At 43.3% G+C, this 12,875-nt stretch overlaps 1 protein-coding gene across 1 annotated transcript; it reads left to right on the top strand.

Moving 5' to 3' along the window:
- The first annotated feature begins 337 nt into the window (after positions 1 to 337).
- Positions 338 to 12,247, top strand: c1h16orf87 (chromosome 1 C16orf87 homolog). Its single transcript, XM_031730388.2, has 4 exons — positions 338 to 619; positions 4,632 to 4,731; positions 10,046 to 10,225; positions 11,455 to 12,247. Exons 1-4 carry the CDS (start codon positions 554 to 556, stop codon positions 11,571 to 11,573), a joined length of 465 nt encoding a protein of 154 aa, XP_031586248.1. The 5' UTR covers positions 338 to 553; the 3' UTR covers positions 11,574 to 12,247.
- The last annotated feature ends 628 nt before the right edge of the window (positions 12,248 to 12,875 follow it).

The following is a 12,875-nucleotide window of genomic DNA, read 5'->3' as shown; positions in this document are numbered from 1 at the left end:
CTAAGCTGGTGTACTGTATGTTATCAATCTGAGTGTCTTAAAGTCAAATTCCCGACAGTTCCGGGGACTAAACTACTGAAGTGTGTCTGAGGAAGTGTGCCACGGTTCATCCTCTTTTCTGTCGAAAAAACTGTCGTATATAAATAACGGTTATGAATTTGATAAACTGTAGCTTTATTCATTCACATACCAGACTATGAATATAGCCCCCGACACAGACGGTGTTTCAGCATGACTTTTCCATTCTGCTCCCATTCGCAAACCTAACTTCAGGCTCATGTTCCAACTATCCTTTTCCCCAAGGAACTTGAACGCAACGCTACAACAGAAAGGCGAGCTGTGCGCATGCTCGCAGGTTTTACATTATTAGAAGCCTATACAGAAGCGTGTACCTATTCGTTAATGGGGAGTCGTCATCTGGTTAAGTAGACATCGAAGTGTTTTTGTGGCACGTCTGTGTCAGTGTTTGCTGGATAAAGACCGGCAGCATTTATGTACTGATAGATATTCAAGTTACCGTAAAGCTGTTTGCGTGTCGCTGGAAGAAGGGACGATGTCGGCAAATAAAACAAAGAAGGTCAAAATGGCTACTAAATCTTGTCCTGAATGCGACCAACAGGTAAGAAAATACATCTTTAATTTTTAGGAGGATGTTACTGATTGCGTTTCATTTTATTGATACTAGTTGCCAGCTCTAGAGACGGAAACGGGGTTCAGTGCAAGCCCCGGTGATCACGATGTTTCTCAAAGGGCTCAGCTGGTATATGTTGATTTTCCGTTCGGCAGAGAGAGCATCGGTATCTATGTCCGTGTTCATGGTTATGGCTTTGTGACTTTGTATGTATAAAACAGACGGACATACGATCACATATTTGCGTTAGTAATGTAAGGGACTGGTTCAAAAGTTCAGTAAATGAGTTGGGCTATAGTAGTGCATTTTCATTACCGTACCTCAGTTACTTTATTGCGTGTGATCTTCACTGAGTATTTCGATTGGTTAAAGATAAAAAATAAAAAGTCAGCTCTTTGGCTTTGTGAGCATCTCTTCCTGGAACTACGGTAATTGTGCTGGATCACAATGGACTCTTCAAATTAAAGCCAACAATGGGTAGACTGCAACAATTCTACATCAGTAATGCACATGGTTAGTTACACAGTTCGACCCTGTCCTCACACTACTACCACACACAAGCATGTGTTACTGCGTTTCTTTCTTTTCATTAGTTGTGCTTCTGGCTTACTCTTCTGACCCTATGAATAAATCCGTTGAAAATAGTTCTGCTCAGCAGTAAAACTGCTGCTGGTAAGATGTAGATGTTACACTTAGGCTATAAAAATATGAAGTGGGTGTAGTACAAATTCCAGCATTTTATCACTGTTTAATTAAATATTCCTAAAAGCAGTTGTAAACAACATGTGCATGGTTTTGCAAAATTTTTACTTTTACCAAATGCTGTTGCTATTTGTAGTTTGAAAAACTGTAGACGAGTCATTAGTTCTTCTTTCTTGCTCACTGAAAGAAATCTGTCCGTTTTGTGCTTGAAAAAGTGCATTATAGTCAGCTTCAGTGTCTGAAGCTCCTCCTCAATGGTTCATGGGAATCATACACACAGAGACCATCCATTCACCTTTTCTGCTTCCCACAAAGACACGGCGGGTGGAATCAAAGATCTCAAATTTGGACTCATCAGACCAAAGCACAGATTTCCACTGGTCTAATGTCCATTCCTTATGTTTATTGGCCCAAACAAATCTCTTCTGCTTGTTGCTTTTCCTTAGTAGTGGTTTCTTAGCAGCTATTTGACCACAAAGGCCTGATTGCACAGCCTCTGCTGAACAGTTTATGTAGAGATGTGTCTGCTACTGGAACTCTGTGTGGCATTTATCTGGGCTCTAATCTGAGGTGCTGTTAACTTGGGATTTCTGATGCTGGTGACTCAGATGAATTTATCCTCAGCAGCAGAGGTTACTCTTGTTCTTCCTTTCCTGGGGCGGTCCTCATGTGAGCCAGTTTCATCATAGCGCTTGATGGTTTTTGCGACTGCACTCGTTGAGACATTCAAAGTTTTAGCAATTTTCCAGACTGACTGACCTTCAGTTCATAAAGTAATGATTGACTGTTTTTTCTCTTTACTTAGCTGATGGTTTTTTGCCATTACATGAACACTGACAAGACACACCTGTGATGTGAAAACCATTTCAGGTGACTGCATCATGAAACTCATTGAGAGAAGGCCAAGAGTGTACAAAGCAGTAATCAAAGCAAAGGGAGGCTATTTTGAAGAACCTAAAATGTAAAACATGTTTTGTGTCATTTCATACACATTTGTTTACTACATAATTCCATATGTGCTCATTCATAGTTTTCATGCCTTCAGTGAGATTCTAAAATGTAAATTGTCATGAAACTGGAGAAAAAACATTAAATGAGAAGGTATGTCCAAAAACCTTGACTAGTAGAATATGAAGGCAGATCCAAAGAGAGCCAACATCTCTACTGTTGGTGTGAATTACAATGTTGCTCTCCAGTTGTGCTGAAAGAAACTACAACTTTCTCATGAAAACTCTCGCCAGACTGTACATTTAATGTGCAAATAGAGTTTCACCAGCACAGTGCATTAAGGGACTGTCATTCATGCAAATGCGAGCTGATGATGGAATATGAAGAGTTGGCCAAAGCCAAAAGCAAAGTTGTGGACATTAGAAACTCATAAGTTGGTGAGCTGCTGTATGGTAAAAGATGCAACGGCCCATGTGACTGGGATGGAAGCAGCAAAAAGGGGCTGAGGTCACAGGCTTTTGGTGTCCGCTAGAAGAAGGAAAAACATCACCTTCAACAACTTTTTGGTAAATATGTTGGTGTGATCACAGCATCGTCTTACTGGGAGGTTATAATTATAATGCATTCACATGTTGTAGTTGCATGTCATAGGGCTGTTGCTATGGTAGATAACATAAAGGTAGTCTGTCTGCCTCAATTTAACAACAGACGCTCTCTGCAGAAAGTGTCAAAAACATGTGAGCCTTAAACCTGCCTTCTCCCCTAACGCCATCAGATGGTTGCAAAAGGACTTTCGGTCCCATCAGATTGTATGGGAAATTACTTTTTGACTTTTCCTCTGTAAACACTGCTAAGTTCATGGACTCAGTCACAGGTTTTGGGTGATATTGAATAAAAACTTATTTCAGAATACTGTGTTTACTGAGACTAAAAGCAAAAGCTAAGAAGTGAAATTGAAAAATCAGCTATTTGACCTGTTGCACCTTTCAATGGGTTGTTTGCGGCACACGACTACTTCCTTTCAGTTTAGGGGGTGGGGGTGGGGGGAGCGTGAACATTTTTCTTGTAAAACAAAGGGGGGCCTAGCAAAAAAAGTTTGGGAACCGCTGACCTAACCCCACTAACTGCATGTCTTTGGACTGTGGGAGGAAGCTAAGAGAACCCACACAAACATGGAGCGAACATGCAAATGCCACACAGAAAGTGCCCTGATCAGATGGAGAAGTTCTTCTCGATGTTACTGTTGCTTCTCACTGTGAAGCAACAGTAATCAGTGCGGCACCGTGCTGTTCATCTAAATAATATTAAATAAATATAAACAAAGAAACTCAGCCTGAAAATAATTGAAATTTTGACAAATTGCATGCAGTTTTTTTTCTTTAAATTGTAATTGTGAACAATTTGTTGGTTAAAAGGCAATAATAACAATAATAATTAATCCATCCATTTATATAATAGTAATATAATAATTTATTTTTACTATTGTTGTTGTAGTAGTAGTTTGTCATTTTTTTATTACTATTATTATCATTATTATTATTATTAGCAGTATTCATTTTAAAGACTTGTTTAAATTCCTTAAAAATCAGTGCTTCCTTTGTTTGTACGCATTAGTCAGGGGGACTTCTACACTTGTTTGTAGAGCACAAACCAATTCATGGCTAAAAATATTGATAAATCACTATAGCTGCTGCTGTATAAAATGTTTATACTGGACTGGTTCTTACACGATAAAATATAGCCTTTATCCACTGTACCTGAGCACTCAAAGTGAGCATACAACTTGCATAATTCACATCTATTAATGCGCCTAAGCTGTCATGCCATAATACTTTGGAAGAGAACAGTCTTATCGTTTGGTAACCCTTCCAAATAAGTCATACTTGTTCAGTCTGTTTCTAACTGTACTGTCATGAACTCATGAACCTTTAACATGCTAAGTGAGGTCTACACTGTCCAGTGAAAAAGAATTGACATCAGTGAAACTTAAGTGGACCCTAGTGGGCTTGCAGATGTAGAAAATACAATCAAACCTTTGGCTAAAGTCTTCTGCAAGTAATGAGTCATAGTGCGCAATGGTTATGGTCCATTTAGTGCTAAAAATGGCATGATTTAGTGGATATCTTAATTCACTCCATTTAAGTTTACCAACTCATGTCATTTATTTGGAATAAATCTGCCCTGTGTTAGCTTTGACCCTTGAGATATGTGTCAGACATGGAGAATTCTAAGAGTATGTCAGATTGTCTGCTGCAGGCTTTGTGCAGCTAAAACAGGAATCCACCTTGTGGAAATGATGTGGTCATATTTTAACAGTAATATACTGTTTCTTATTTCTCACTCTTTCTAGATTCCAGTGGCGTGCAAGTCCTGTCCATGTGGTTATGTGTTTATTAGCAGGAAACTCCTTAATGCAAAGTTAAATGAGCGCTCTTCACCAGCCATAGCAGGTGAGGTGGTAGTTGGTGGGTTGAAGTGCCTCTGCTGTTAGAACACTTTTGTTTCATTTGGAGTGTTATTACCGCCTGTTTCCAAACATTTTGAGAATGTGTGTAAACCAAAGATAAAAACCTACAGCCAATTTGGAACCACCAGTTGTTCCAACATGCATGTTTTTGGATTGCATAAAGAAGCTAAAGAACAAGTAGTGCAGTAGATTAAAGAAAAATGTGAAAAAATAAAGTGCCAAGATTTGCATGGTGCTGGATTTTCGCTGCTCTTTGATTTAAAGAGCAGTCTGACCAAACTGTCATTTGCTTTTAAGATTGTTTAAGAGTGCAATTTAAAGTCTTTTAGATTTCATATATATATATATATATATATATATATATATATATATATATACATATGAATAAACAAAAAAACCCCACCCATCTCGCCCCTGCGGGCGGTTTATCCTTCAAGCTCGGGTCCTCTACCAGAGGCCTGGGAGCTTGAGGGTCCTGCGCAGTATCTTAGCTGTTCCCAGGACTGCGCTCTTCTGGACAGAGATCTCCGATGTTGTTCCTGGGATCTGCTGGAGCCACTCGCCTAGCTTGGGAGTCACCGCACCTAGTGCTCCGATTACCATGGGGACCACCGTTACCTTCACCCTCCACATCCTCTCGAGCTCTTCTCTGAGCCCTTGGTATTTCTCCAGCTTCTCGTGTTCCTTCTTCCTGATATTGCTGTCATTCGGAACCGCTACATCGATCACTACGGCCATCTTCTCCTGTTTGTCTACCACCACTATGTCCGGTTGGTTAGCCACCACCATTTTGTCCGTCTGGATCTGGAAGTCCCACAGGATCTTAGCTCGGTCATTCTCCATCACCCTTGGGGGCATCTCCCATTTTGACCTCGGGACTTCCAGGTTATACTCGGCACAGATGTTCCTGTACACTCACGCCGCCACTTGGTTATGGCGTTCCATGTATGCCTTGCCTGCTAGCATCTTGCACCCTGCTGTTATGTGCTGGATTGTCTCAGGGGCATCTTTACACAGCCTGCACCTGGGGTCTTGCCTGGTGTGATAGACCCCAGCCTCTATGGATCTTGTACTCAGAGCTTGTTCTTGTGCTGCCATGATTAGTGCCTCTGTGCTATCTTTCAGTCCAGCTTTGTCCAGCCACTGGTAGGATTTCTGGATATCAGCCACCTCCTCTATCTGCCGGTGGTACATACCGTGCAGGGGCCTGTCCTTCCATGATGGTTCCTCGTCTCCCTCCTCTTTCTTGGGTTTCTGCTGCCTGAGGTATTCACTGAGCACGCTGTCAGTTGGGGCCATCTTCGTGATGTATTCGTGGATGTTTCTTGTCTCATCCTGGACTGTGGTGCTGACACTCACCAGTCCCCAGCCCCCTTCCTTCCGCTTAGCGTACAGCCTCAGGGTGCTGGACTTGGGGTGAAACCCTCCATGCATGGTCAGGAGCTTTCTTGTCTTTATGTCAGTGGCTTCTAGCTCCTCCTTTGGCCAGCCTATTACCCCAGCAGGGTACCTGATCACGGGCAGGGCGTAGGTGTTGATAGCCCGGATCTTGTTCTTACCGTTCAGCTGACTCCTCAGGACTTGCCTGACCCTCTCCAGGTACTTGGTGGTTGCAGCTTTCCTAGCGGCCTCTTCATGGTTCCCATTCGCCTGCCGGATCCCCAGGTACTTGTAACTGTCCTCTATGTCTGCAATGTTGCCTTCTGGTAGTTCAATCCCCTCAGTTCTGACTACCTTCCCTCTCTTTGTTACCATCCGACTACACTTCTCCAGTCCGAACGACATTCCAATGTCATTGCTGTATAGCCTGGTAGTGTGGATCAGTGAATCGATGTCTCGTTCACTCTTGGCATACAGCTTGATCTCATCCATGTACAGGAGGTGGCTGATAACCGCTCCGTTCCGTAGTCGGTATCCGTAGCCAGTCTTGTTAATGATCTCACTGAGGGGGTTCAGGCCTATGCAGAACAGCAGTGGGGACAGAGCATCTCCTTGGTAGATCCCGCACTTGATGGTGACTTGTGCTATGGGCTTGGAGTTGGCCTCTAGTGTTGTGCGCCACATCCCCATTGAGTTCCTGATGAAGGCTCTTAGGGTCCTGTTGATCTTGTACAATTCTAGGCATTCCAGTATCCAGCTGTGGGGCATTGAGTCATAGGCCTTCTTGTAATCAATCCAGGCTGTGCACAGGTTGGTCAGTCTGGTCTTGCAGTCTCGGCTGACTGTTATGTCTACCAGTAGCTGGTGTTTTGCGCCTCTGGTATTCTTGCCAATCCCTTTCTGTGCCCGCTCATGTATTGACCCATGTGCCTGTTCATCTTAGCCGATATGATGCCTGACAGGAGCTTCCATGTAGTACTGAGGCAGGTTATTGGTCGGTAGTTGGATGGGACCGGTCCTTCTTGGGGTCCTTGGGGATCAGGACCGTCCGACCTTGGTTAGCCATTCCGGTGTCTCTCGTTAACTAGCAGCTGGTTCATTTGTGCTGCCAGACGCCGTGGAGTGCAGTCAGCTTCTTCAGCCAGTAGGCGTGAACCATGTCGGGCCCTGGTGCTGTCCAACTCTTCATACTGGAGACCCTTTCTTGGATGTCTGCCACTGTGATGGTTACCGGACCCTGTTCAGGGAGGTCGCTATGGTCTGCCCTCAGATCCACTAGCCACTGAGCATTGCCGTTATGGGTTGCGTCTCTTCTCCCAGATGCTCTTCCAGTATTGCTCCGTCTCCAGCCTTGGTGGTGCTGTTTTGTACCCAATCTCGGGTGGGGGCGATGATATCTCCCCCACCCGAGATTGGGTTGACGAGAGACACCCGGAATGGCTAACCGAAGGTCGGACGGTCACGATCCCCAAGGACCCCAAGAAGGGACCGGTCCCATCCAACTACCGACCAATAACCTGCCTCAGTACTACATGGATGCTCCTGTCAGGCATCATATCGGCTAAGATGAACAGGCACATGGGTCAATACATGAGCGGGACTCAGAAAGGGATTGGCAAGAATACCAGAGGCGCAAAACACCAGCTACTGGTAGACAGGACAGTCAGCCGAGACTGCAAGACCAGGCTGACCAACCTGTGCACTGCCTGGATTGATTACAAGACGGCCTATGACTCAATGCCCCACAGCTGGATACTGGAATGCCTAGAATTGTACAAGATCAACAGGACCCTAAGAGCCTTCATCAGGAACTCAATGGGATGTGGCGACAACACTAGAGAGGCCAACCCAAGCCCATAGCACAAGTCACCATCAAGTGCGGGATCTACCAAGGAGATGCTCTGTCCCCACTGCTGTTCTGCATAGGCCTGAACCCCCTCAGTGAGATCATTAACAAGACTGGCTACGGATACCGACTACGGAACGGAGCGGTTGTCAGCCACCTCCTGTACATGGATGAGATCAAGCTGTATGCCAAGAGTGAACGAGACATCGATTCACTGATCCACACTACCAGGCTATACAGCAATGACATTGGAATGTCGCTCGGACTGGAGAAGTGTAGTCGGATGGTACAAAGAGAGGGAAGGTAGTCAGAACTGAGGGGATTGAACTACCAGAAGGCAACATTGCAGACATAGAGGACAGTTACAAGTACCTGGGGATCCGCAGGCGAATGGGAACCATGAAGAGGCCGCTAGGAAAGCTGCAACCACCAAGTACCTGGAGAGGGTCAGGCAAGTCCTGAGGAGTCAGCTGAACGGTAAGAACAAGATCCGGGCTATCAACACCTACGCCCTGCCCGTGATCAGGTAGGAAGGGGGCCGGGGACTGGTGAGTGTCAGCACCACAGTCCAGGATGAGACAACGAACATCCAAGAATACATTGGGAAGATGGCCCCAACTGACCGAGTGCTCAGTGAATACCTCAGGCAGCAGAAACCCAAGAAAGAGGAGGGAGACGAGGAACCATCATGGAAGGACAGGCCCCTGCACGGTATGTACCACCGGCAGATAGAGGAGGTGGCTGATATCCAGAAATCCTACCAGTGGCTGGACAAAGCTGGACTGAAAGATAGCACAGAGGCACTAATCATGGCAGCACAAGAACAAGCTCTGAGTACAAGATCCATAGAGGCTGGGGTCTGTCACACCAGGCAAGACCCCAGGTGCAGGCTGTGTAAAGAGCCCCCTGAGACAATCCAGCACATAACAGCAGGGTGCAAGATGCTAGCAGGCAGGGCATACATGGAACGCCATAACCAAGTGGCCGGCATAGTATACAGAAACATCTGTGCCGAATATGGCCTGGAAGTTCCGAGGTCAAAATGGGAGACGCCCCCAAGGGTGGTGTAGAATAACCGAGCTAAGATCCTGTGGGACTTCCAGATACAGACGGACAAAATGGTGGTGGCTAACCAACCGGACATAGTGGTGGTAGACAAACAGAAGAAGACGGCCGTAGTGATCGATGTAGCGGTTCCGAATGACAGCAACATCAGAAAGAAGGAACACGAGAAGCTGGAGAAATACCAAGGGCTCAGAGAAGAGCTCGAGAGGATGTGGAGGGTGAAGGTAACGGTGGTCCCCGTGGTAATCGGAGCACTAGGTGCGGTGACTCCCAAGCTAGGCGAGTGGCTCCAGCAGATCCTGGGAACAACATCGGAGATCTCTGTCCAGAAGAGCGCAGTCCTGGGAACAGCTAAGATACTGCGCAGGACCCTCAAGCTCCCAGGCCTCTGGTAGAGGAGAATAAGTTTAACCATTACTCGCAGATGGAACAATATGTACAGGTACTTTCAATATTTCAATACCACTGATGTTTGTTTAGGCTCTTAACTCAAAAAGATCAATTGGAGAAGTAACTTCAGTAATTACTTCCTCTAAATCATCAACATCAACCCCATTTTTACAAGAAGTCCTACCAATTAATGGTTCAGATATGATCAATCTATCTCTATTAATTGTACAGGCCTTCAAGCTGGCAGGAGTTAAACTGTTACTTGTTAACTGTTAAAAAGTCATCTCTTGACCCAGCGGTCTTAGCTAATTATAGACCAATCTCCAAACTCCCTTTTGTTTCAAAAATTCTTGAAAGAGTAGTTGTTAAATAGTAGATGCAGTTGACTGCTCTGTTCATCTGCAGAGGAATGGCTTATTTGAAGAGTTTCAGTCAGGTTTCAGAGCCCATCACAGTATAGAAACAGCTTTTTGGTGAAGGTTACAAATGATCTGTTTAAAATTGGAGACCTCGCTCAAAAGCTGTTTTTGGTAACAAGGATTTGGGTGGAAGTGTGAACAACACCCCACTGAACAGATGGCTAAACAGCATGTGGTATTTGTAATCCTTGCTTTAGACAAGCTGGACTTTAGGCGGAGGAGGACTGAGCGCATTCGCAGAGAGAGAATTGAGTGCCCTCTAACCAATGACATGGAGAACAGGAGGAGGCCCCGGGCTAACAGCCAATCAGATCCCATACGAAGAGGACGAGGCAGACCAAAAACAGTGGGGCTGAAGAAACAGGAAGAGGAGAAAGGTAAAATAAGTCATTCACAGATGTATTTTGTGGCACTGATGTTTTTTTGTTTGCTCATTTTAGGGACCCTTTTTTTAGTTTTGTCTTTGTTGTGTTGTCACAGTACAAATAGACAGGAATAAGGACAAAAGAAATGAGCAGGAACTCACTAAATAAAGTGGCTATACAAACTATGGAATAATTTCTATTAAATTACAATGCATTCAATGAAAATGGGGGAAAACAGCAATGGAAAGTAAAAGTCAGGTTAGATCTAGACTACCTGGTGCTTTGATATTGCCTTCTAGAGCTCAGTCTGCCTGTGACAGGAAAACCAGCATTGCCACAAACTTATACACACAATAATTAAAAAAAATACATCAGTGTGCAGAAATTTTGAGCCACCCCTCATCTTTTTATAATTTGCTTGGGAAATGGGTGAAACACTTTCCTGAAATAAACATGCATGGAAATACATACTTACGATGGTTTTTGCAATTGAATATTTGGTGTGAGCACCTTTATTCTTCAGCACATCCTGAACACTCTGAGGCAGTTTTCTGTCATTTCTTTAAGTAGTCTTCAGGAAGTGGAAGTTCTCCAGGCTTCTTATAAGTAAGTAAAGAAACAATTTCAAACTGGTTCTTTGTTAAGTTGTCTTATATGCAAACACAGCACTGCACACCACTTTTTTTTATATTCAAATGATTTATGTCTGTGTTAAGCAGCTTAATAGGCAAAGAAATATCATGATCAGAAAGTAAAATATAAAGTAAGGAGGGGTGGATCAAGACTCTTGCATGTTACTGTGTATTAGCAAGGACTTGTTTGCACATCTTGCACTGATTCTGGATTGACTATGTAAATCTGCAAAAGCAGAGTGAAATAAATTGCCTTTGAGTTGTCTTTAGAGTAAAATGCTTTTGAATCTATCTGTATATGTGGACCTTATAATATGTGCACATGCTCCATTTGCAAAAGACAATTTGGTTTTCAAACACAAGCAATGTACTTATTTACTAACAATTTCTCAAGTAATAGGTGTATACTGAATATGGCCCTTACAGTACAGATTTCTCTAGAATTGGCAGATACAGTTATGGTACTATTAGTCTGAGACTGCAGATACCTGAAACAATAGCCAGTGTTGTTAAGTACTTATTGCCAAATGTGTGTGTGTGTGTGTGTGTGTGTGTGTGTGTGTGTGTGTGTGTGTGTGTGTGTGTGTGTGTGTGTGTGTGTGTTCACAGAGAAACAGGAGAAGGAGGTGGATATCTATGCGAGTCTCTCTGATGAGAAGGCCTTTGTGTTTTCTGTGGCATTGGCTGAGATCAACCGCAAGATCCTGGCACAGAGACTTATCTTGTGAATCAAATCCAAAGTAACTGAGAAAACGGATGACCAAAGAGACAAGAGACCTCTCTGGAGCTGAACTTTAACCTGGCTGTATTTCACTTGGATTACGAGACAAAATTCATAAAACTGCAAAGTCTTATCTCTTCGTGGCGAGAAGGGTTTGTGTTGGAATATCAGTTGTAAGAACCATGGATCAGAAGAATTTTCCATGAAATCAAAGAGAGGAGGAGCTTATAGAAATATGTTATCGTATTCAAAATAAATGGACTGTTATGAAACAATCTTTACTGGAATGACCATGAAAAGACGACACATTTGCATACACGAGATTTAAAACAAACTGTCAGTAATTAGTGCTTTGCACAGTGCTCACCATATTTTATATAATTTTAGGCATCTTATGTAGCCATGCTTCACATGAATTTCACAATGCCTACAATGTGGATGGACTAAAAATTGCAGTCACCTCACCCCAGTGCTCAGCTCTCCTGGAATCATCCAGGAAGGTGGATGTTTCTGAGGCAGAGACGTAGCACTAATGTTGCTTTTCAAATTTGTCCAACTTTGATTCCTTCTGTTCTTTTTTGATTGCTATTGGTGGAATGGCTTTTAATGTCCACAGTGAAGCATAAATCTGTTTGATTACTTTATAAAAATGTATTAAAGACAGTCAACCCAAACATTTGACATGGACTCAAATGTGCTTGTTTATCTTTTCTAACTTTTGGTTATAACTGCTGATCCCATTTCATATGTCAGACTTTGGCTCGCAGCGCAGTTGCTTATATCTGTATTTGGCAGAATAGCAAAGATGGTTGTAGAAGTAGAACTTCCAGTGGGAAAATGTTCTTTAAATCTTATTTTGGCACTAGGTCGAGTGAGTTTAGATAATACCTAAACCTAAGTGGCCTAATAAGTGTCCAAAGGCATTTCTTAACATGGATTACCAACAGTTCCTGTATACATGGGTTATTTTGAGAAAATACTGAACAAAGCAGTTAGGATTGAACTGAGTTGGCTAAGGGAGAGCTCCATCTTGTTTTCTGGGTCCACATATTTCATTTTAGGAATGTTGTGTGTGTACAGTAGGAGAGTAGATTTGAAATGAACCAGTCAGCTTTTATTCAAGGATTAAATAAGAATATAGAAACAAAATGATTTTGTAACAAATTGAGGAGATTGATTCAAACGCCAAAATCAAGTGGACAGCACAGTGCAGAGCTGTGCAATTAATCATACCACAACAGTGTCCATAGGGTTTCTTCAGCCAATCAGAGTTAATCAGGTGACCATAACCCAGTTAACGATGCTTTTA

Source organism: Oreochromis aureus, linkage group 1 (genome assembly GCF_013358895.1).
Source record: "Oreochromis aureus strain Israel breed Guangdong linkage group 1, ZZ_aureus, whole genome shotgun sequence".
Taxonomy (NCBI): Eukaryota; Metazoa; Chordata; class Actinopteri; order Cichliformes; family Cichlidae; genus Oreochromis; species Oreochromis aureus.
Note: the sequence above shows the minus strand (reverse complement) of the source record. Positions and strands in the feature narration are given on the sequence as shown.